General features: G+C 49.9%; 1 protein-coding gene across 1 annotated transcript in view; it reads left to right on the forward strand.

Annotated features, from left to right (window-relative positions):
* grip1 (glutamate receptor interacting protein 1) overlaps window positions 1-22500 on the forward strand; it is a gene marked incomplete at its 5' end in the record, with an annotated part of 120548 nt that overhangs the window by 51395 nt on the left and 46653 nt on the right. Inside the window, 2 exons of the mRNA XM_038978056.1 lie at window positions 1285-1430; window positions 12929-13009. Coding sequence (XP_038833984.1) covers window positions 1285-1430; window positions 12929-13009 — 227 coding nt within the window. The remainder of the gene's footprint in view (window positions 1-1284; window positions 1431-12928; window positions 13010-22500) is intronic.

A 22500-nucleotide genomic window follows, 5' to 3' on the forward strand; every position in this document is an offset into this window, starting at 1 on the left:
AGTTAATAACAGCTCTTCTGTCTTAATCTGATTCTAGACCTGCAGCCCAGTTAATAACAGCTCTTCTGTCTTAATCTGATTCTAGACCTGCAGTTAATAACAGGCTAATTTCTAATCCACTTGATGGGTTCTTCTGAGATCTGACTCTCTTTTTTTGTTCATCAAAGAATGCAGATGAAAAAGTAACCCCAGTTGATTGGTTGGCTGCCCATCTCTTGTTTTGTTCAGTTTGTTTAGGCAGAAACTGACACACGTATAGAGCCATGTCACTAGAGTAATACTGATTGGTTCGACGACGGCCACACAACAAATCATGATTTAATCTGTAACCTAATAAACTGCACGGTTTCCTGAGTCGTAGAGGGAGGACCAAACACCATATCATTGTGTGACTCCAAGTTAACTTTGATAGGAGGGTCAGTATATTAATATTTGTGCATAAAGCTGTTTCCACCGCCATTTCACACATCATTCATTTTACCAACACAAAAAAGATCCCACCTTATCGTGTTTTGTTTCGTTGACATTTGGAAAGTTTACCAACAAATGTTCTGTTCCCATCGGGCCCGTTGTGAATTTATTTTAATCCGACATATAATTTACTCACATAAAAAGGTTGGATGGAAACCTGGTTAGTGACAACAAAAAAAAAAAGACAACTTAAAAAGTTTCCACAGTTGGTCTCCTGTAGCGATCAACTGTGGTAACGTGTCGAGAGTTCGCAACTATAAAAAAACAAATGTAATCAGGAAATGAATCTGTCAATGTAAAATGCAAGTCACATCCCAACGAGATGATTGAAACCTAGAACACTTACATGGAATGGCTTGAATATCCTCCCGCCGGCATCCAGATGAAGGCAGCGTAATGGACGGGGGATTTATGGAGGAAGCTGTAGCAAGCAATTATCACAGGAAGTAGCCAATAGGTCGTTACAAGCAGTGGTAGTTTAATTGAGGGCGATATAAAACACTTTCTGACCACACGTGTGTGTGTGTGTGTGTGTGTGTGTGTGAGTGCGTGCGTGTGCGTGTGCGTGTGTGTGTGTGTGTGTGTGTGTGTTGGTTAGTGTAGATAGAATTGATGTGGAATCTGTCTTTCCCTACCATGTCCAATGCTGGTAAAGTAAATTAATCCAGACACAAGCTATTCATGTACAGAGGACACTAATTATTCACATTCAGATTCAGATTAATTTATTACCTCACAACCAAAGGGTGGTGCATTAGCTTTCGTTACATCATGGTAAGACTGAGATGTCATGTGTGTGTGTGTACTTTGCAGGTGCGGGATTTTGCAGATAGGTGACCGTATCCTGTCTATAAACGGGATCCCTACAGAGGACAGCACCTTGGAAGAGACCAATCAGCTACTGAGAGACTCCAGCATCACCAGCAAGGTCTCGCTGGAGATAGAGTTTGACGTGGCAGGTACTGGACTCTACTGTACTCTACTGTACTCTACTGGACTCTACTGGACTCTACTGTAGTCTACTGTACTCTACTGGACTCTACTGGACTCTACTGTAGTCTACTGTACTCTACTGTGCTCTACTGGACTCTACTGTACTCTACTGGACTCTACTGGACTCTACTGGACTCTACTGGACTCTACTGTACTCTACTGTGCTCTACTGGACTCTACTGTACTCTACTGGACTCTACTGGACTCTACTGGACTCTACTGTACTCTACTGTACTCTACTGGACTCTACTGTAGTCTACTGTACTCTACTGTGCTCTACTGGACTCTACTGGACTCTACTGTACTCTACTGTACTCTACTGTACTCTACTGTACTCTACTGGACTCTACTGTACTCTACTGGACTCTACTGGACTCTACTGTACTCTACTGTACTCTACTGGACTCTACTGTACTCTACTGGACTCTACTGGACTCTACTGGACTCTACTGTACTCTACTGGACTCTACTGGACTCTACTGGACTCTACTGTAGTCTACTGTACTCTACTGTGCTCTACTGGACTCTACTGTACTCTACTGGACTCTACTGGACTCTACTGTAGTCTACTGGACTCTACTGGACTCTACTGGACTCTACTGTAGTCTACTGTACTCTACTGTGCTCTACTGGACTCTACTGTACTCTACTGTACTCTACTGTACTCTACTGGACTCTACTGGACTCTACTGTACTCTACTGGACTCTACTGGACTCTACTGGACTCTACTGTAGTCTACTGTACTCTACTGTGCTCTACTGCACTCTACTGTACTCTACTGTACTCTACTGGACTCTACTGGACTCTACTGGACTCTACTGTAGTCTACTGGACTCTACTGGACTCTACTGTACTCTACTGTAGTCTACTGGACTCTACTGGACTCTACTGTAGTCTACTGTAGTCTACTGTGCTCTACTGGACTCTACTGGACTCTACTGGACTCTACTGGACTATACTGTACTCTACTGTAGTCTACTGTGCTCTACTGGACTCTACTGGACTCTACTGGACTCTACTGGACTATACTGTACTCTACTGTAGTCTACTGTGCTCTACTGGACTCTACAGGACTCTACGGTACTCTACTGGACTCTACTGTACTCTACTCTACAGGACTCTACGGTACTCTACTGGGCTCTACTGTACTCTACTCTACAGGACTCTACTCTACAGGACTCTACGGTACTCTACTGGACTCTACTGTACTCTACTCTACAGGACTCTACGGTACTCTACTGGACTCTACTGGACTCTACTGTACTCTACTGTAGTATACTGTACTCTACTGTAGTATACTGTACTCTACTCTACTGTACTGTACAGGACTACAGGACTCTATTGTACTCTACTGTACTCTACTGTACTCTACATGACTCTACTGTACTCTACATGACTCTACTGTACTCTACATGACTCTACTGGACTCTATTGTGCTCTACATGACTCTACTGTACTCTACAGGACTCTATTGTGCTCTACAGGACTCTATTGTGCTCTACAGGACTCTACTGTGCTCTAATCTACTGGACTATACAGGACTCTATTGTGCTCTACTATAATTTACTCTACTGTACTCTACTGCACTGGACTCTACTAAACTGGACTCTACTGTACTCAACTCTACTGCACTGGACCGTACTGGACTAGACTGGATGTTTAGTGAAAGTGTCTTATTGAACCTTGTTAGCGTTATAAGTAACCTTGAATGAGACTTGAAGACGTACGTTATCATCAAGAGAAAAGCCTTTAGCTCAGAGGGTTAATTTGACTGTTGTGGTATTGAAACACAGTGACATATGAACACTCTCCCTGTCCGTAGTGAAGCCTGCTGGTGGGGCCATTTCATCCAGGGGTTTCATCCTCACGTCTCAGACAAGCAATGATGACATCACAGCATCTTCCTATGCTGGGGTTTATCTGTGATGTGCTTCACGGTTCACTCTGAACCAAAAAACACCCTGCTCCCCGAGACAGACCATAATGACTTTGACATTGGGCCGTTGCTACGGGGACGGGCTTTATGTTATCAGAACTAACGTACCTTTGATTTCTGGGTCAAAATGTCCCCCCGTTAGAAACCGTTAGAATGAAGAGCCGGCTGCAGAACAGGATGAGGAACATTCCTTCAGCACTGATGGTTGGTTTAGTGTCTCTACTGGCTGACAGTTAGAGGAGGCTTGCAGCAGGCCTAGTCATCACCACTGATGGTTGGTTTAGGGTCTCTACTGGCTGACAGCTAGAGGAGGCTTGCAGCAGGCCTAGTCATCAGCACTGATGGTTGGTTTAGGGTCTCTACTGGCTGACAGCTAGAGGAGGCTTGCAGCAGGCCTAGTCATCACCACTGATGGTTGGTTTAGGGTCTCTACTGGCTGACAGCTAGAGGAGGCTTGCAGCAGGCCTAGTCATCATCACTGATGGTTGGTTTAGTGTCTCTACTGGCTGACAGCTAGAGGAGGCTTGCAGCAGGCCTAGTCTTCAGCACTGATGGTTGGTTTAGGGTCTCTACTGGCTGACAGCTAGAGGAGGCTTGCAGCAGGCCTAGTCATCAGCACTGATGGTTGGTTTAGTGTCTCTACTGGCTGACAGCTAGAGGAGGCTTGCAGCAGGCCTAGTCATCAACACTGATGGTTGGTTTAGGGTCTCTACTGGCTGACAGCTAGAGGAGGCTTGCAGCAGGCCTAGTCATCAACACTGATGGTTGGTTTAGGGTCTCTACTGGCTGACAGCTAGAGGAGGCTTGCAGCAGGCCTAGTCATCATCACTGATGGTTGGTTTAGGGTCTCTACTGGCTGATAGCTAGAGGCTTGCAGCAGGCCTAGTCATCATCACTGATGGTTGGTTTAGGGTCTCTACTGGCTGATAGCTAGAGGCTTGCAGCAGGCCTAGTCATCAGCACTGATGGTTGGTTTAGGGTCTCTACTGGCTGACAGTTAGAGGAGGCTTGCAGCAGGCCTAGTCATCAGCACTGATGGTTGGTTTAGGGTCTCTACTGGCTGATAGCTAGAGGCTTGCAGCAGGCCTAGTCATCATCACTGATGGTTGGTTTAGGGTCTCTACTGGCTGACAGCTAGAGGAGGCTTGCAGCAGGCCTAGTCATCATCACTGATGGTTGGTTTAGGGTCTCTACTGGCTGACTGCTAGAGGAGGCTTGCAGCAGGCCTAGTCATCAACACTGATGGTTGGTTTAGGGTCTCTACTGGCTGACAGCTAGAGGAGGCTTGCAGCAGGCCTAGTCATCATCACTGATGGTTGGTTTAGGGTCTCTACTGGCTGACAGCTAGAGGAGGCTTGCAGCAGGCCTAGTCATCATCACTGATGGTTGGTTTAGGGTCTCTACTGGCCGACAGCTAGATGAGGCTTGCAGCAGGCCTAGTCATCATCACTGATGGTTGGTTTAGGGTCTCTACTGGCTGATAGCTAGAGGAGGCTTGCAGCAGGCCTAGTCATCAACACTGATGGTTGGTTTAGGGTCTCTACTGGCTGACAGCTAGAGGAGGCTTGCAGCAGGCCTAGTCATCATCACTGATGGTTGGTTTAGGGTCTCTACTGGCTGATAGCTAGAGGAGGCTTGCAGCAGGCCTAGTCATCAACACTGATGGTTGGTTTAGGGTCTCTACTGGCTGACAGCTAGAGGAGGCTTGCAGCAGGCCTAGTCATCATCACTGATGGTTGGTTTAGGGTCTCTACTGGCTGACAGCTAGAGGAGGCTTGCAGCAGGCCTAGTCATCAACACTGATGGTTGGTTTAGGGTCTCTACTGGCTGACAGCTAGAGGAGGCTTGCAGCAGGCCTAGTCATCATCACTGATGGTTGGTTTAGGGTCTCTACTGGCTGACAGCTAGAGGAGGCTTGCAGCAGGCCTAGTCATCATCACTGATGGTTGGTTTAGGGTCTCTACTGACTGACAGCTAGAGGAGGCTTGCAGCAGGCCTAGTCATCAGCACTGATGGTTGGTTTAGGGTCTCTACTGGCTGACAGCTAGAGGAGGCTTGCAGCAGGCCTAGTCATCAGCACTGATGGTTGGTTTAGTGTCTCTACTGGCTGATAGCTAGAGGAGGCTTGCAGCAGGCCTAGTCATCAGCACTGATGGTTGGTTTAGGGTCTCTACTGGCTGACAGCTAGAGGAGGCTTGCAGCAGGCCTAGTCATCAGCACTGATGGTTGGTTTAGGGTCTCTACTGGCTGACAGCTAGAGGAGGCTTGCAGCAGGCCTAGTCATCATCACTGATGGTTGGTTTAGTGTCTCTACTGGCTGACAGCTAGAGGAGGCTTGCAGCGGGCCTAGTCATCATCACTGATGGTTGGTTTAGGGTCTCTACTGGCTGACAGCTAGAGGAGGCTTGCAGCAGGCCTAGTCATCAGCACTGATGGTTGGTTTAGTGTCTCTACTGACTGACAGCTAGAGGAGGCTTGCAGCAGGCCTAGTCATCAGCAATGATGGTTGGTTTAGGGTCTCTACTGGCTGACAGCTAGAGGAGGCTTGCAGCAGGCCTAGTCATCAGCAATGATGGTTGGTTTAGGGTCTCTACTGGCTGATAGCTAGAGGAGGCTTGCAGCAGGCCTAGTCATCAGCACTGATGGTTGGTTTAGTGTCTCTACTGGCTGACAGCTAGAGGAGGCTTGCAGCAGGCCTAGTCATCATCACTGATGGTTGGTTTAGTGTCTCTACTGGGTGACAGCTAGAGGAGGCTTGCAGCAGGCCTAGTCATCATCACTGATGGTTGGTTTAGGGTCTCTACTGGCTGATAGCTAGAGGCTTGCAGCAGGCCTAGTCATCATCACTGATGGTTGGTTTAGGGTCTCTACTGGCTGATAGCTAGAGGCTTGCAGCAGGCCTAGTCATCAGCACTGATGGTTGGTTTAGGGTCTCTACTGGCTGACAGCTAGAGGAGGCTTGCAGCAGGCCTAGTCATCATCACTGATGGTTGGTTTAGGGTCTCTACTGGCTGACAGTTAGAGGAGGCTTGCAGCAGGCCTAGTCATCATCACTGATGGTTGGTTTAGGGTCTCTACTGGCTGACTGCTAGAGGAGGCTTGCAGCAGGCCTAGTCATCATCACTGATGGTTGGTTTAGGGTCTCTACTGGGTGACAGCTAGAGGAGGCTTGCAGCAGGCCTAGTCATCATCACTGATGGTTGGTTTAGGGTCTCTACTGGCTGACAGCTAGAGGAGGCTTGCAGCGGGCCTAGTCATCATCACTGATGGTTGGTTTAGGTTCTCTACTGGCTGACAGCTAGAGGAGGCTTGCAGCAGGCCTAGTCATCAGCACTGATGGTTGGTTTAGTGTCTCTACTGGCTGACAGCTAGAGGAGGCTTGCAGCAGGCCTAGTCATCAGCACTGATGGTTGGTTTAGTGTCTCTACTGGCTGACAGCTAGAGGAGGCTTGCAGCAGGCCTAGTCATCATCACTGATGGTTGGTTTAGGGTCTCTACTGGCTGACAGCTAGAGGAGGCTTGCAGCAGGCCTAGTCATCATCACTGATGGTTGGTTTAGGGTGTCTACTGGCTGACAGCTAGAGGAGGCTTGCAGCAGGCCTAGTCATCATCACTGATGGTTGGTTTAGGGTCTCTACTGGCTAACAGCTAGAGGAGGCTTGCAGCAGGCCTAGTCATCAGCACTGATGGTTGGTTTAGGGTCTCTACTGGCTGACAGCTAGAGGAGGCTGAGCCTAGTCATCAGCAGTTAAAGCTGTTTGGAGCCTCTGAAATGGCTCGTCATTTAATTCAACATTTCTGGATGCAGGGAGAGATACAGGGAGAGATACAGGGAGAGATACAGGGAGAAATACAGGGAGAGATGCAGGGAGAGATGCAGGGAGAGATACAGGGAGAGATACAGGGAGAGATACAGGGAGAGATACAGGGAGAGATGCAGGGAGAGATGCAGTGAGAGATGCAGTGAGAGATACAGGGAGAGATACAGGGAGAGATGCAGGGAGAGATGCAGTGAGAGATACAGGGAGAGATGCAGGGAGAGATACAGGGAGAGATACAGGGAGAGATACAAGGAGAGATGCAGTGAGAGATACAGGGAGAGATACAGGGAGAGATACAGGGAGGGATACAGGGAGAGATGCAGGGAGAGGTGCAGGGAGAGATACAGGGAGAGATACAGGGAGAGATACAGGGAGGGATACAGGGAGAGATACAGGGAGAGATACAGGGAGGGATACAGGGAGGGATACAGGGAGAGATACAGGGAGAGATGCAGGGAGAGATGCAGGGAGAGATACAGGGAGAGATACAGGGAGGGATACAGGGAGAGATACAGGGAGAGATACAGGGAGAGATACAGGGAGGGATACAGGGAGAGATGGAGGGAGAGATGCAGGGAGAGATACAGGGAGGGATACAGGGAGAGATACAGGGAGAGATACAGGGAGAGATACAGGGAGGGATACAGGGAGAGATGCATGGAGAGATACAGGGAGAGATGCAAGGAGGGATGGAGGGAGAGATACAGGGAGAGATACAGGGAGAGATACAGGGAGAGATACAGGGAGAGATGGAGGGAGGGATGCAGGGAAAGATACAGGGAGAGATACAGGGAGGGATACAGGGAGAGATACAGGGAGAGATACAGGGAGAGATGCAGGGAGGGATGGAGGGGGAGATGCAGGGAGAGATACAGGGAGAGATGCAGGGAGGGATGCAGGGAGAGATACAGGGAGAGATACAGGGAGAGATGCAGGGAGGGATGGAGGGGGAGATGCAGGGAGAGATGCAGGGAGAGATACAGGGAGAGATACAGGGAGAGATACAGGGAGAGATACAGGGAGAGATGCAGGGAGGGATGGAGGGGGAGATGCAGGGAGAGATACAGGGAGAGATACAGGGAGGGATGCAGGGAGAGATACAGGGAGAGATACAGGGAGAGATACAGGGAGAAATACAGGGAGAGATACAGGGAGAAATACAGGGAGAGATACAGGGAGAGATACAGGGAGAGATACAGGGAGAAATACAGGGAGAGATACAGGGAGAGATACAGGGAGAGATGCAGGGAGAGATGCAGGGAGAGATACAGGGAGAAATACAGGGAGAAATACAGGGAGAGATACAGGGAGAGATGCAGGGAGAGATACAGGGAGAGATGCAGGGAGAGATACAGGGAGAAATACAGGGAGAGATACAGGGAGAAATACAGGGAGAGATACAGGGAGAGATGCAGGGAGAGATACAGGGAGAGATGCAGGGAGAGATGCAGGGAGGGATGCAGGGAGAGATACAGGGAGAAATACAGGTAGAGATATAGGGAGAAATACAGGGAGAGATACAGGGAGAAATACAGGGAGAGATACAGGGAGAGATGCAGGGAGAGATGCAGGGAGAGATGCAGGGAGAGATACAGGGAGAGATACAGGGAGAGATACAGGGAGGGATACAGGGAGAGATACAGGGAGAGATACAGGGAGGGATACAGGGAGGGATACAGGGAGAGATGCAGGGAGAGATGCAGGGAGAGATACAGGGAGAGATACAGGGAGGGATACAGGGAGAGATACAGGGAGAGATACAGGGAGAGATACAGGGAGGGATACAGGGAGAGATGCATGGAGAGATACAGGGAGTGATGCAGGGAGGGATGGAGGGAGAGATGCAGGGAGAGATACAGGGAGGGATACAGGGAGAGATACAGGGAGAGATACAGGGAGGGATACAGGGAGAGATGCAGGGAGAGATACAGGGAGAGATGCAGGGAGAGATACAGGGAGAGATACAGGGAGAGATACAGGGAGAGATGCAGGGAGGGATGGAGGGAGGGATGCAGGGAAAGATACAGGGAGAGATACAGGGAGGGATACAGGGAGAGATACAGGGAGAGATACAGGGAGAGATGCAGGGAGGGATGGAGGGGGAGATGCAGGGAGAGATACAGGGAGAGATGCAGGGAGGGATGGAGGGAGGGATGCAGGGAGAGATACAGGGAGAGATACAGGGAGAGATGCAGGGAGGGATGGAGGGGGAGATGCAGGGAGAGATACAGGGAGAGATACAGGGAGAGATACAGGGAGAGATGCAGGGAGGGATGGAGGGGGAGATGCAGGGAGAGATACAGGGAGAGATACAGGGAGAGATGCAGGGAGGGATGGAGGGGGAGATGCAGGGAGAGATACAGGGAGAGATACAGGGAGAGATACAGGGAGAGATGCAGGGAGGGATGGAGGGGGAGATGCAGGGAGAGATACAGGGAGAGATACAGGGAGAGATGCAGGGAGGGATGCAGGGAGAGATACAGGGAGAGATACAGGGAGAGATACAGGGAGAGATACAGGGAGAAATACAGGGAGAAATACAGGGAGAGATACAGGGAGAGATACAGGGAGAGATACAGGGAGAGATACAGGGAGAGATACAGGGAGAAATACAGGGAGAGATACAGGGAGAGATGCAGGGAGAGATACAGGGAGAAATACAGGGAGAAATACAGGGAGAGATACAGGGAGAGATGCAGGGAGAGATACAGGGAGAGATACAGGGAGAGATGCAGGGAGAGATGCAGGGAGAGATGCAGGGAGAGATGCAGGGAGGGATGCAGGGAGAGATACAGGGAGAAATACAGGGAGAGATACAGGGAGAAATACAGGGAGAGATACAGGGAGAGATACAGGGAGAGATGCAGGGAGGGATGCAGGGAGAGATACAGGGAGAGATACAGGGAGAAATACAGGTAGAGATGCAGGGAGAGATGCAGGGAGGGATGCAGGGAGAGATACAGGGAGAAATACAGGTAGAGATATAGGGAGAAATACAGGGAGAGATACAGGGAGAAATACAGGGAGAGATACAGGGAGAGATGCAGGGAGAGATGCAGGGAGAGATACAGGGAGAGATACAGGGAGGGATACAGGGAGAGATACAGGGAGAGATACAGGGAGGGATACAGGGAGGGATACAGGGAGAGATACAGGGAGAGATGCAGGGAGAGATACAGGGAGAGATACAGGGAGGGATACAGGGAGAGATACAGGGAGAGATACAGGGAGAGATACAGGGAGGGATACAGGGAGAGATGCATGGAGAGATACAGGGAGTGATGCAGGGAGGGATGGAGGGAGAGATGCAGGGAGAGATACAGGGAGGGATACAGGGAGAGATACAGGGAGAGATACAGGGAGGGATACAGGGAGAGATGCATGGAGAGATACAGGGAGAGATGCAGGGAGGGATGGAGGGAGAGATACAGGGAGAGATACAGGGAGAGATACAGGGAGAGATGCAGGGAGGGATGGAGGGAGGGATGCAGGGAAAGATACAGGGAGAGATACAGGGAGGGATACAGGGAGAGATACAGGGAGAGATACAGGGAGAGATGCAGGGAGGGATGGAGGGGGAGATGCAGGGAGAGATACAGGGAGAGATGCAGGGAGGGATGGAGGGAGGGATGCTTTGAGAGATACAGGGAGAGATACAGGGAGAGATGCAGGGAGGGATGGAGGGGGAGATGCAGGGAGAGATACAGGGAGAGATACAGGGAGAGATACAGGGAGAGATACAGGGAGAGATGCAGGGAGGGATGGAGGGGGAGATGCAGGGAGAGATACAGGGAGAGATACAGGGAGAGATGCAGGGAGGGATGCAGGGAGAGATACAGGGAGAGATACAGGGAGAGATACAGGGAGAGATACAGGGAGAAATACAGGGAGAAATACAGGGAGAGATACAGGGAGAGATACAGGGAGAAATACAGGGAGAGATACAGGGAGAAATACAGGGAGAGATACAGGGAGAAATACAGGGAGAGATACAGGGAGAGATGCAGGGAGAGATACAGGGAGAGATGCAGGGAGAGATGCAGGGAGGGATGCAGGGAGAGATACAGGGAGAAATACAGGTAGAGATATAGGGAGAAATACAGGGAGAGATACAGGGAGAAATACAGGGAGAGATACAGGGAGAGATGCAGGGAGGGATGCAGGGAGAGATACAGGGAGAGATACAGGGAGAGATACAGGGAGAAATACAGGTAGAGATAAATGGAGAAATACAGGGAGAAATACAGGGAGAAATACAGGGAGAGATACAGGGAGAGATGCAGGGAGAGATGCAGGGAGAGATACAGGGAGAGATGCAGGGAGGGATGGAGGGGGAGATGCAGGGAGAGATGCAGGGAGGGAGTTTATGTCCTTCTGCTCCCAGGGTGAGACGAGCGTTCATGAATTATGTAGATGATTGTAACAGAATCTTAATGTCTAATAGTCTCTTTCTGCAGCTCCAGATTCAGATTGTGTCTGTGTTACTGAGGTCACTGTGTGTCCTAGACTCTGTTAGTGAGTCTGTGGTACTGAGGTCACTGTGTGTCCTGGACTCTGTTAGTGAGTCTGTGTTACTGAGGTCTCTGTGTGTCCTGGACTCTGTTAGTGAGTCTGTGTTACTGAGGTCTCTGTGTGTCCTAGACTCTGTTAGTGAGTCTGTGTTACTGAGGTCACTGTGTGTCCTAGACTCTGTTAGTGAGTCTGTGGTACTGAGGTCTCTGTGTGTCCTAGACTCTGTTAGTGAGTCTGTGGTACTGAGGTCTCTGTGTGTCCTAGACTCTGTTAGTGAGTCTGTGGTACTGAGGGCTCTGTGTGTCCTAGACTCTGTTAGTGAGTCTGTGGTACTGAGGGCTCTGTGTGTCCTGGACTCTGTTAGTGAGTCTGTGTTACTGAGGGCTCTGTGTGTCCTAGACTCTGTTAGTGAGTCTGTGGTACTGAGGTCTCTGTGTGTCCTAGACTCTGTTAGTGAGTCTGTGGTACTGAGGGCTCTGTGTGTCCTGGACTCTGTTAGTGAGTCTGTGGTACTGAGGGCTCTGTGTGTCCTGGACTCTGTTAGTGAGTCTGTGTTACTGAGGTCACTGTGTGTCCTGGACTCTGTTAGTGAGTCTGTGGTACTGAGGTCACTGTGTGTCCTAGACTCTGTTAGTGAGTCTGTGGTACTGAGGGCTCTGTGTGTCCTAGACTCTTAGTGAGTCTGTGTTACTGAGGTCACTGTGTGTCCTAGACTCTGTTAGTGAGTCAGTGGTACTGAGGTCTCTGTGTGTCCTAGACTCTGTTAGTGAGTCTGTGGTACTGAGGTCACTGTGTGTCCTGGACTCTGTTAGTGAGTCTGTGTTACTGAGGTCTCTGTGTGTCCTAGACTCTGTTAGTGAGTCTGTGGTACTGAGGGCTCTGTGTGTCCTGGACTCTGTTAGTGAGTCTGTGGTACTGAGGGCTCTGTGTGTCCTGGACTCTGTTAGTGAGTCAGTGGTACTGAGGGCTGGTAGCTGGTGGAGAACAGGACACAGTGAAAGTACATTTTGTTCTCTTGTATTTATAGTGAGTTGCTCTGTCTTTTGAGGTCATGAGGTCTCATGGATTTTGTCTGAGAACTCACTTTGTTTCTTAAGGATTTGGTCTCTCTGGTTCTGTGAGCGTATTCATGTCTTTTTACATCTCTGTCTCTGTCTCTCTCTCTCTCTCTCTCTCTCTCTCTCTCCCCTACAGAGTCAGTCATCCCTAGCAGTGGCACCTTCCATGTGAAGTTACCAAAGAAGCCTGGGGTGGAGCTGGGGATCACCATCAGCTGTGAGTCTCTCTAGTCTACCTTTTCACATTGTCTCCCAATCACTACTGTACTCTATACACACAGACAGACAGACAGACAGACAGACAGACAGACAGACAGACAGACAGACAGACAGACAGGCAGGCAGGCAGGCAGGCAGGCAGGCAGGCAGGCAGGCAGGCAGGCTGGCAGGCAGGCAGGCAGGCAGGCAGGCAGGCAGGCAGGCAGGCAGGCAGGCAGGCAGGCAGGCAGACAGACAGACAGACACAGTGATTCACTCAAATTCACCTCGCCTGATGGTGGATTACTAACACAGTAAAGATCAGAGATATCTGAATTTGTCGGCTCGGAAACTTGGAAGCTATGAAACACTCACATCTGAGACTTAGATATTAGGATTCAGCACCTGATCCAGGCCTACTTCAGTAGAGTGGGGAGTCAGTGGTTCATAAAGAATGTACGACTAAGATATTCTTGGATCCTCTTCAAATATGTGGAAAGTAGGTGAGCCAGAGTGAGGGAGAGAGAGAGAAGAGGAGGAGAGATGAACAGACTGAGAGAGGAGAGATAAACAGACTGAGAGAGGAGGAGAGATAAACAGACAGAGAGAGGAGAGATAAACAGACTGAGAGAGAGGAGAGATAAACAGACTGATAGAGGAGGAGGAGAGATAAACAGACAGAGAGAGGAGAGATAAACAGACAGAGGAGGAGAGATAAACAGACTGAGAGAGGAGGAGAGATAAACAGACTGAGAGAGGAGGAGAGATAAACAGACTGAGAGAGGAGAGATAAACAGACTGAGAGAGAGGAGATATAAACATACTGAGAGAGGAGGAGGAGAGATAAACAGACTGAGAGAGGAGGAGAGATAAACAGACTGAGAGAGGAGAGATAAACAGACTGAGAGAGGAGAGATAAACAGAATGAGAGAGGAGAGATAAACAGACTGAGAGAGAGGAGAGATAAACAGACTGAGAGAGGAGAGATAAACAGACTGATAGAGAGAGGAGAGATAAACATACTGAGAGAGGAGGAGGAGAGATAAACAGACTGAGAGAGGAGGAGAGATAAACAGACTGAGAGAGGATGAGGAGAGATAAACAGACTGAGAGAGGAGAGATAAACAGACAGAGAGAGAGGAGATATAAACATACTGAGAGAGGAGGAGGAGAGATAAACAGACTGAGAGAGGAGGAGAGATAAACAGACTGAGAGAGGAGAGATAAACAGACTGAGAGAGGAGAGATAAACAGAATGAGAGAGGAGAGATAAACAGACTGAGAGAGAGGAGAGATAAACAGACTGAGAGAGGAGAGATAAACAGACTGATAGAGAGAGGAGAGATAAACATACTGAGAGAGGAGGAGGAGAGATAAACAGACTGAGAGAGGAGGAGAGATAAACAGACAGAGAGGATGAGGAGAGATAAACAGACTGAGAGAGGAGAGATAAACAGACAGAGAGAGGAGGAGAGATACACAGACTGAGAGAGGAGAGATAAACAGACTGAGAGAGGAGAGATAAACAGACTGAGAGGAGGAGAGATGAACAGACTGAGAGAGAGGAGAGATAACCAGACTGAGAGAGAGGAGAGATAAACAGACTGAGAGAGGAGGAGAGATAAACAGACTGAGAGAGGAGGAGAGATAAACAGACAGAGAGGAGGAGAGATAAACAGACTGAGAGAGGAGAGATAAACAGACAGAGGAGGAGAGATAAACAGACTGAGAGAGGAGAGATAAACAGACTGATAGAGAGAGGAGAGATAAACATACTGAGAGAGGAGGAGGAGAGATAAACAGACTGAGAGAGGAGGAGAGATAAACAGACTGAGAGAGGATGAGGAGAGATAAACAGACTGAGAGAGGAGGAGAGATAAACAGACTGAGAGAGGAGAGATAAACAGACAGAGAGAGGAGGAGAGATACACAGACTGAGAGAGGAGAGATAAACAGACTGAGAGAGGAGAGATAAACAGACTGAGAGGAGGAGAGATGAACAGACTGAGAGAGAGGAGAGATAACCAGACTGAGAGAGAGGAGAGATAAACAGACTGAGAGAGGAGGAGAGATAAACAGACTGAGAGAGGAGGAGAGATAAACAGACAGAGAGGAGGAGAGATAAACAGACTGAGAGAGGAGAGATAAACAGACAGAGGAGGAGAGATAAACAGACTGAGAGAGGAGAGATAAACAGACTGAGAGAGGAGGAGAGATAAACAGACAGAGAGGAGGAGAGATAAACAGACTGAGAGAGGAGAGATAAACAGACTGAGAGAGGAGAGATAAACAGACTGAGAGGAGAGATAAACAGACAGAGGAGGAGAGATAAACAGACTGAGAGAGGAGAGATAAACAGACTGAGAGAGGAGGAGAGATAAACAGACTGAGAGAGAGGAGAGATAAACAGACTGAGAGAGGAGAGATAACCAGACTGAGAGAGGAGAGATAAACAGACTGAGAGAGGAGGAGGAGAGATAAACAGACTGAGAGAGGAGAGATAAACAGACTGAGAGGAGGAGAGATAAACAGACTGAGAGAGAGGAGAGATGAACAGACTGAGAGAGAGGAGAGATAAACAGACTGAGAGAGGAGAGATAAACAGACTGAGAGGAGGAGAGATGAACAGACTGAGAGAGAGGAGAGATAACCAGACTGAGAGAGGAGAGATAAACAGACAGAGAGGAGGAGAGATGAACAGACTGAGAGAGGAGGAGAGATAAACAGACTGAGAGAGAGGAGAGATAAACAGACTGATAGAGGAGAGATAAACAGACTGAGAGAGAGGAGAGATAAACAGACTGAGAGAGGAGAGATAAACAGACTGAGAGAGGAGAGATAAACAGACTGAGAGGAGGAGATGGAAAAATAGATAGTCCAGGTCTGACATATAACTACTCTTATAGTTAAAGAGATAGTCCAGGTCTGACATATAACTCCTCTTATAGTTAAAGAGATAGTCCAGGTCTAACATAACACTACTCTTATAGTTAAAGAGATAGTCCAGGTCTAACATAACACTACTCTTATAGTTAAAGAGATAGTCCAGGTCTTATGTAACTGTACTGTTTTAGTTAGAGTTCCTTTGAGGTTTTAATTGGGAGTCTCTCAGCATCGCAGACTTCCAGGGCTTCTGGATGAACAGAACCAACAGGGGGGAATACCTCTGACCGCATACCCAGGATGGGAGCCCTTAACTGGGCCAGCTTGACTCTGAACACAGCCTCCTGTCCCACCATTGTCCCGCCCTAACTTCCAGACTTGCCTTTGGGGATGTTTTAAACTAGTTGTTTCTCTCTACATTTCTCTCCTTACATTTCCACTGGATTCCTTTATTAAAACTGAGAAGAAGGCGTCCATTTTTGAGGCAGTTCATAGTTCTGAGTTTTATGATAGATATTTCTCCTGGTTAAACTGAAAGCATATTCTTATACACGTGTTCTGTTATGAATAGTTTATTTTTAGTCTTAATTCTTTCAGATAATATTGTCATCTATTTGTCTCCTATAATGATTTCCCCACATGCTAATCTTTTTTTTTACGGCTGCTATAAGTGTCTGATCATCGGTCACAGATGGACATTTCTCTGGATCTCATAAAGAGAGAGAGTGAGAGAGAGAGAGAGGGTGAGAGAGAGAAAAGGAGAGAGAGGGTGAGAGAGAGGGTGAGAGAGAGGGTGAGAGAGCGAGAGAGAGGGTGAGAGAGAAAAGGAGAGAGAGGATGAGAGAGAGAGTGTGTGAGAGAGAGAGAGAGAGAGAGAGAGGGTGAGAAAGAGGATGGGAGAGAGAGGAAGAGAGAGAAAAGGAGAGAGAGGGGGATAGAGAGAGAGAGAGAGAGAGAGAGAGAGAGAGAGAGAGAGAGAGAGAGAGAGAGAGAGAGAGAGAGAGAGAGAGAGAGAGAGAGAGGCTTGGTCAAATGTACTCTGTAGTCATAGATACCAGCTCAGCCCAGCGAGGACACCATAAACCGCACGCACACACGCACACACCTACTCTGTCTCCTCTCCTCACCCGGCATCTTGTAATTAGTTTACAGTCGTTTGACTTTTCAGAAGGTCAGTAGAGACCAAAGTGTTTAAAACTCCATTTGTTTTTCCAACCTGCAATCAAGAAGCTGCCTGACTGTGGACTTCCCCCACAGCCACGCTCTCCTCGGTCACCACGGCGATGGATGTGCACGTTTAGCCAGATGCTCCGTCAAAGCAGCGCTCGACTGCGTTGTCATAACAACATGAATCACTGTCTCCTTTTCAACAAGTGTAGGGGTTGCATTCCAAATGGCAATCTCTTCACTATAGGGCCCATAGGGTTCCTCTTGGAACAATATAGTACAGGGCCCATAGGGTTCCTCTTGGGACAATATAGTACAGGGCCCATAGGGTTCCTCTTGGGACAATATAGTACAGGGCCCATAGGGTTCCTCTTGGGACAATATAGTACAGGGCCCATAGGGTTCCTCTTGGAACAATATAGTACAGGGCCCATAGGGTTCCTCTTGGAACAATATAGTACAGGGCCCATAGGGTTCCTCTTGGGACAATATAGTACAGGGCCCATAGGGTTCCTATTGGGACAATATAGTACAGGGCCCATAGGGTTCCTCTTGGAACAATATAGTACAGGGCCCATAGGGTTCCTCTTGGAACAATATAGTACAGGGCCCATAGGGTTCCTCTTGGGACAATATAGTACAGGGCCCATAGGGTTCCTCTTGGGACAATATAGTACAGGGCCCATAGGGTTCCTATTGGGACAATATAGTACAGGGCCCATAGGGTTCCTCTTGGAACAATATAGTACAGGGCCCATAGGGTTCCTCTTGGGACAATATAGTACAGGGCCCATAGGGTTCCTCTTGGGACAATATAGTACAGGGCCCATAGGGTTCCTCTTGGGACAATATAGTACAGGGCCCATAGGGTTCCTCTTGGAACAATATAGTACAGGGCCCATAGGGTTCCTCTTGGAACAATATAGTACAGGGCCCATAGGGTTCCTCTTGGGACAATATAGTACAGGGCCCATAGGGTTCCTCTTGGAACAATATAGTACAGGGCCCATAGGGTTCCTCTTGGGACACAGGCTTTGCCTCCTTTTCAACACACTCATTCTTCTCATGTTCATTTTGTCTTCCGACGTCGGAGAATTAGTCGGTAAAGTTGAAACTTTTCTCTCTTTTTGGAGTTTTGTTTGCTTGGCAAACAGAGAGGAGGAGGTTAGATTCCGGGAGAGAGGAGACACATTTAGAAGGTTTTAGAAAGCGTGTAATTATTTATCTTTTGAAAGTCTCGCCCGCTTATCTCCTGTTTGCTCTGACTCGGCAAAGTCGACAATGTTTGTGTTTTGTTAACTTTGAGGAAGGAGGATTTTGCTGGCTCAGCTTTTCCAGACACCCTGCCATCGAGGGGCTCTGCTGGTATCAAACTGACACACAATCTTTTCAATTATTTACTTAAAAAAAAAAAAAAAAACTTTTATTTCACTAGGCAAGTCAGTTAAGAACAAATTCTTATTTACAACGACGGCCTACCCCGGGCAAACCCGGACGACGCTGGGCGTACCCTCAGTCAGGCTGGCATTTTCTCCAGATAATATATACTGCTTACTTCCCCAGGAGTTTCCCTGCAGCTTGTCCAGGTTCTCTCTCTGAGCCTCTATCTAAAACCTCCACTTGTTTCTAAAATCCCAAGCTCTTTGAAAAGCAATAAACCCTCATTACCATTCCTCAGGGCTCTGCGAGGGATTGGACCCCAATAAACCCTCATTACCATTCCTCAGGGCTCTGCGAGGGATTGGACCCCAATAAACCCTCATTACCATTCCTCAGGGCTCTGCGAAGGAATTGGACCCCAATAAACCCTCATTACCATTCCTCAGGGCTCTGCGAGGGATTGGACCCCAATAAACCCTCATTACCATTCCTCAGGGCTCTGCGAGGGATTGGACCCCAATAAACCCTCATTACCATTCCTCAGGGCTCTGCGAGGGATTGGACCCCAATAAACCCTCATTACCATTCCTCAGGGCTCTGCGAGGGATTGGACCCCAATAAACCCTCATTACCATTCCTCAGGGCTCTGCGAGGGATTGGACCCCAAAACGGAGTTCTGGGATTTTATCAATGAAAACGGGATTGTTCTCAAAAGGAAAAGTTTAGCAGGAGAATCAGAGAGATTGTACTGGGTGTCTGTGAGACGTACTGAAGGCAGCCGGAATCATAAAGACAGGATTTAAGAGGATAGACTGTTACTTCTGTAAGAAAGTCCGTCATGCTGCCATATCAAAGAAGGACTGCGTTACTCCAGAAGAGAAGACATCTCATGCCAAACTAACACTCCTTCTGTCCCCGCTGCTGCGTCTGTCTCCGCATTTCACAATGGCGTGTCCTCTGTGTCTCTCCACAGGCTGGTGTGAGGCCAGCTGGCTGTCCAAGTCGTCTTCACCACTCCGTAAGAGAGAGGGAGAGAGAGAGAGAGATGGAGGAGGGAAAGAGAGAGAGATTGAGGAGGGAAAGAGAGAGAGAGAGAGCGAGAAAGAGAGAGAGATAGAGAGAGAGAGAGAGAGAGAGAGACAGACAGAGAGAGACACAGAGAGACAGAGAGAGAGACAGAGACAGAGACACAGAGAGACAGAGACAGAGACAGAGACAGAGAGAGAGAGAGAGACAGAGAGAGAGAGAGAAAGAGAGAAAGAGAGAGAGAGAGAGAGAGAGAGAGAGAGAGAGAGAGAGAGAGAGAGAGAGAGAGAGAGAGAGAGAGAGAGAGAGAGAGAGATGAAAGGGAAACGGAGGAAGGAGGCTGAGGATGCTCTGCTGAGTTGTTTGTTATTGTCTGTGATACAGAGAGAACACGGAAACAGCATCCTGCAAACCGAACCGCGCTCTGAGGCTCTACAACTCTCTGGGGTGTCAGCTTCCTTATGTGAGATACCTTCTGCTGGAACTCTGGCTCTGTGTCCCAAATTACACCCTACTCCCAATATAGGGGACCGGAGAGGGTCAAAAGGAGTTAACTAGATGGGGGACGCAGCCTGCAGCCTTCATGGCTTCTGTAATAGTGGTACTGCTGTGGCTGTATCTCTGTGTAGCGGATAGTTGATCTATTAGAGGAGCCTGTAAAGGCTAGCTGGGCTCAGCAGCTCTCTACACATCTTGTTGAACTCCTCTTCACTTGGACTTTGGCCAGATTATAGTCTCTATAGAGGCAGGGAGGTCAGAGACTTTTGAAAGGCTTGTGTTTTTGTCAGAGCTGTAGAAATGCAGTACAGATTCAAAATTAACTTCATTTTATTTTTAATTTTGGTACATTCAGTTTTGGAATATTTAAATGTTCACACAAACAATATTATGGACAATCTGAACACATCTATCATGCCGAATTCCTATTTTGTGCCTGATATGATGCCAGAAGTGGGATGGTGTGAACTCCCAGTGATGCCATTTGGCCTCAGTGCTTCTATGGTGGAGACATACCAGTGCTACACTGAAGACACCTGCAGGGCTGGAGGGCTGGTGGCTGGTTACTGCAGGACTGGAGGGATGGTGGCTGGTTCCTGCAGGGCTGGTGGGCTGGTGGCTGGTTCCTGCAGGGCTGGAGGGCTGGTGGCTGGTTCCTGCAGGACTAGAGGGCTGGTGGCTGGTTACTGCAGGACTAGAGGGCTGGTGGCTGGTTCCTACAGGACTAGAGGGCTGGTGGCTGGTTCCTGCAGGACTAGAGGGCTGGTGGCTGGTTACTGCAGGGCTGGTGGGCTGGTGGCTGGTTCCTACAGGACTAGAGGGCGGGTGGCTGGTTCCTGCAGGACTAGAGGGCTGGTGGCTGGTTCCTACAGGACTAGAGGGCTGGTGGCTGGTTCCTGCAGGACTAGAGGGCTGGTGGCTGGTTCCTGCAGGACTAGAGGGCTGGTGGCTGGTTCCTGCAGGACTAGAGGGCTGGTGGCTGGTTCCTGCAGGACTAGAGGGCTGGTGGCTGGTGGCTGGTTCCTGCAGGGCTGGTGGGCTGGTGGCTGGTTCCTGCAGGACTAGAGGGCTGGTGGCTGGTTCCTGCAGGACTTGGTGGCTGGTTCCTGCAGGACTAGAGGGCTGGTGGCTGGTTCCTGCAGGACTAGAGGGCTGGTGGCTGGTTCCTGCAGGACTAGAGGGCTGGTGGCTGGTTCCTGCAGGGCTGGAGGGCTGGTGGCTGGTTCCTGCAGGACTAGAGGGCTGGTGGCTGGTTCCTGCAGGACTAGAGGGCTGGTGGCTGGTTCCTGCAGGGCTGGTGGCTGGTTCCTGCAGGGCTGGTGGCTGGTTCCTGCAGGACTAGAGGGCTGGTGGCTGGTTCCTGCAGGGCTGGTGGCTGGTTCCTGCAGGGCTGGTGGCTGGTTCCTGCAGGGCTGGTGGCTGGTTCCTGCAGGACTAGAGGGCTGGTGGCTGGTTCCTACAGGACTAGAGGGCTGGTGGCTGGTTCCTACAGGACTAGAGGGCGGGTGGCTGGTTCCTACAGGACTAGAGGGCTGGTGGCTGGTTCCTACAGGACTAGAGGGCTGGTGGCTGGTTCCTGCAGGACTGGTGGCTGGTTCCTACAGGACTAGAGGGCTGGTGTCTGGTTCCTGCAGGGCTAGAAGGCTGGTGGCTGGTTCCTGCAGGGCTGGTGGGCTGGTGGCTGGTTCCTGCAGGACTAGAGGGCTGGTGGCTGGTTCCTGCAGGGCTGGTGGGCTGGTGACTGGTTCCTGCAGGACTAGAGGGCTGGTGGCTGGTTCCTGCAGGACTAGAGGGCTGGTGGCTGGTTCCTGCAGGACTAGAGGGCTGGTGGCTGGTTACTGCAGGACTAGAGGGCTGGTGGCTGGTTCCTGCAGGGCTGGTGGCTGGTTCCTGCAGGGCTGGTGGCTGGCTCCTGCAGGGCGGGTGGCTGGTTCCTGCAGGACTGGAGGGCTGGTGGCTGGTTCCTGCAGGACTAGAGGGCTGGTGGCTGGTTCCTGCAGGGCTGGTGGGCTGGTGGCTGGTTCCTGCAGGACTAGAGGGCTGGTGGCTGGTTCCTGCAGGGCTGGTGGGCTGGTGACTGGTTCCTGCAGGACTAGAGGGCTGGTGGCTGGTTCCTGCAGGACTAGAGGGCTGGTGGCTGGTTCCTGCAGGACTAGAGGGCTGGTGGCTGGTTCCTGCAGGACTAGAGGGCTGGTGGCTGGTTACTGCAGGACTAGAGGGCTGGTGACTGGTTCCTGCAGGACTGGTTCCTGCAGGACTGGTTCCTGCAGGACTAGAGGGCTGGTGGCTGGTTCCTGCAGGACTAGAGGGCTGGTGGCTGGTTCCTGCAGGGCTAGAGGGCTGGTGGCTGGTTCCTGCAGGACTAGAGGGCTGGTGGCTGGTTCCTGCAGGACTAGAGGGCTGGTGGCTGGTTCCTGCAGGACTAGAGGGCTGGTGGCTGGTTCCTGCAGGACGAGAGGGCTGGTGGCTGGTTCCTGCAGGGCTGGTGGGCTGGTGGCTGGTTCCTGCAGGACTAGAGGGCTGGTGGCTGGTTCCTGCAGGGCTGGTGGGCTGGTG

The sequence above is a fragment of the Salvelinus namaycush genome, chromosome 38 (assembly GCF_016432855.1).
Source record: "Salvelinus namaycush isolate Seneca chromosome 38, SaNama_1.0, whole genome shotgun sequence".
Classification (NCBI taxonomy): Eukaryota; Metazoa; Chordata; class Actinopteri; order Salmoniformes; family Salmonidae; genus Salvelinus; species Salvelinus namaycush.